Genomic DNA, 2,732 nt, shown 5'->3' on the forward strand with positions numbered 1-2,732 from the left:
GGGGAGGGATTGCATTGGGGAGTTATACCTGATATAAATGATGAATTGATGGGTGCTGACGAGTTGATGGGTGCAGCACACCAACATGGCACATGTATACATATGTAACAAACCTGCACGTTATGCACATGTACCCTAGAACTTAAAGTATAATAAAAAAAAAAAAAGAAAAAAAAAGAAAAAAAGTGTGAATACTTTTTTTTAAAATTCTTTTTAATTGTAGTAAGCCAAATTATGATTGTAAGTTACATGTACTGGGATAATAAAATAGATAAAAGGAATAAATCAAGAAATAAGCATTGCATTAAATTTAATAACTTCTTAAACTTATCAGAATTCATCAGAAGAATTAATAATTTTATTGAAAGAATATTCAGTCACCTTTTCCGCCAGTCTGCATTTTATTCCTCATAAGCCTTGATTTTGTTTATCGTTAAACATATAAAGACAATTAAAATACCCCTGGTCTTCTGGATCACAGACTTCAAGAAAGAAATTAAGAAGCCCTGGAATGCCATATTCCTAAGACATAACCCCCATGGGCAGCAGTGGGGTGAGGTCCAGGATGACTAAGGAGATCCATGGAGATCACAAAGACAGCTTCTGCATGCTCCGTCTCAGAGCCTGCTTGACCTCTTTGTTCCTCAAGCTGTATATCAGGGGATTCAGCATGGGGATGACAATAGTGTAGAATATGGACACTATTTTACTTTGCTCCATAAAGATGATGGCACTGGGTTGTGCATACATGAAGAAAACGGTACCAAAAAACAAGCACACTCCTGTTAGGTGGGAGGTGCACGTGGAGAAGGCTTTCTGGCGTCCCTGCGTGGTCGGAATCCTCAGAATTGTTGAGATGATGTAAATGTATGAGACCAGGACAATCAAGAAGGTACTGACAATAATGGAGCCACATAAACCAAGAAGAACCAGTTGGTTTATAAACGTATCCGAACATGAGAGGGACAAGAGTGGGGGAACATCACAGAAAAAGTCGTTGATCTCATTGGACCCACAGAAAGGCAACCTGAAGGTCATGGTTGTTTGAGCAACGGCATTGACTACACCCCACAAGTAGGATCCTGATATTAACAGACCCGGTGAGACATGCTCACAGAGTACAGAAGAGGGTTGCAGATGGCGATGAAGCGGTCATAGGCCATGGCAGCCAGGAGGAAAGCCTCCGTGGTACCAAACAGAGACAGGAAAAAGAACTGAGCAGCACACCCGCCAAAGGAAACTGTGTGGTCCTCTTGCATCGAGTTCACCAGAGCCCTGGGTGCAATTGTGGAAGAATAGCAGATGTCCAACAATGAAAGGCTTTGCAGGAAGGCATACATTGGGGTGTGGAGGTGTGCATCTGCCCAGATAATTACAATCATGCCAAGGTTTCCCACCACAGCTATGCCATAGAGGATCAGAAAAATCAGAAATAGCATTGCCTGCATTCCGGGACCCCCTTGGAATCCAAGTAGAACAAACTCTGAGACATGTGTAAAATTCACCATTGTGTAACTGCAGCGAGAAAGAGAATGAGAGAGAGAGGGAGGGAGAGAGAAAGAGAAAAAAAGAGAGAGAGATGGGAGAGGAGGAGGAAGAAGGAAAACACTTGTAAGCCAAGGCAAAAATTATTTAATGCAATAAGGTCTTGGTCTATTATGTTTTGTATTTCATGTATAGAGAAAAGTTCAGCTGTAAGAGAAAGAAATGGGAAATAAATAATCATTTATGTAGAAATAGTCTGCATCTATAAATATGCCGCCATATAATTCAACTCTAATCTCAAAATACTCAGGTGTTATGAGTCATTGTTTTTTACTCCACATCATTAGCTCTTTTTTTTTTATTTTATTTTATTTAAAGAGGTCTCAAAATCAGAGCAGAAAAACATGATGACACCTGAGACTTAACTATTTAGTTAGTTTTTCTTTTCAAGAATTGTTAATCTGGCCTGAGGGAGATGCTGGCAAGTGGAGTTGATGATGTGCGTAAAATCAATTAACTTAGAATTTTTGGTCACATTTCTATCAGTTTCCTGGTACTACTAAAACAAACTATCTTAGATTTAATGGCCTTAAGCAATAGGAATTATTTAATTTACAGTTCCAGAGGACAAAAGTGGAGAGTGAGTTTTAAAGACCTATAGTGTGTTAGCATGCCCATGTTTCTTTTGGAGGCTCTAGAGAAGAATGTGTTTGCTTTCCTTTGCCAGCTTCCAAAGTCCACCTTTTTTCAATGGTCCATGGCCCCTTTTTCTGCTTTTAAGACAGCAGCACAGCATCTTCTCTCCACCCTCTGCTTCTGGTCTTACATCTCCTGTACCCAACCATCCTACTTCCCTCTTAGAAGGAACTTAGTGATGACATTGGGACCTTCCAGATAAACTGGGATGCTATCTCATCTCAACATTTTTAATATTCACATCCGCAAATTTCCTTTTACCATGTAAGGTAATATATCCACAGGCTTCATAATTTACCAGATGGACATCTTGGAAGGGCACTTTTTATCCTACCATACTATCTGTTTGATATATTTTGAATAGATTTATGAAATTTTGGTTATATTATAAGGTGAAAGAAATCTAACAATATGTGCTAGGTTTGTGATGCAAATTAGACCTTTTTATTGTAATCACTGATGTGGCATCTTTCTGAATCAGTGATTATCAACCTATTTTTATTTCTTTTTACCTGTAACAGCTCTCTCTCTCGTACATTCCATTATTTATT

At 38.9% G+C, this 2,732-nt stretch overlaps 1 protein-coding gene across 1 annotated transcript; it reads right to left on the reverse strand.

The window, feature by feature from the left end:
• Nucleotides 1–588: 588 nt before the first annotated feature.
• On the reverse strand, nt 589–1,508 carry LOC111545304 (olfactory receptor 12-like). Its single transcript, XM_023216263.2, is given in 2 exon segments — nt 589–1,091; nt 1,094–1,508. Coding segments are annotated over 2 exon segments (918 nt in total).
• Between the last annotated feature and the right edge of the window lie 1,224 nt (nt 1,509–2,732).

This window comes from Piliocolobus tephrosceles, chromosome 1 (genome assembly GCF_002776525.5).
Source record: "Piliocolobus tephrosceles isolate RC106 chromosome 1, ASM277652v3, whole genome shotgun sequence".
NCBI classification, from domain to species: Eukaryota; Metazoa; Chordata; class Mammalia; order Primates; family Cercopithecidae; genus Piliocolobus; species Piliocolobus tephrosceles.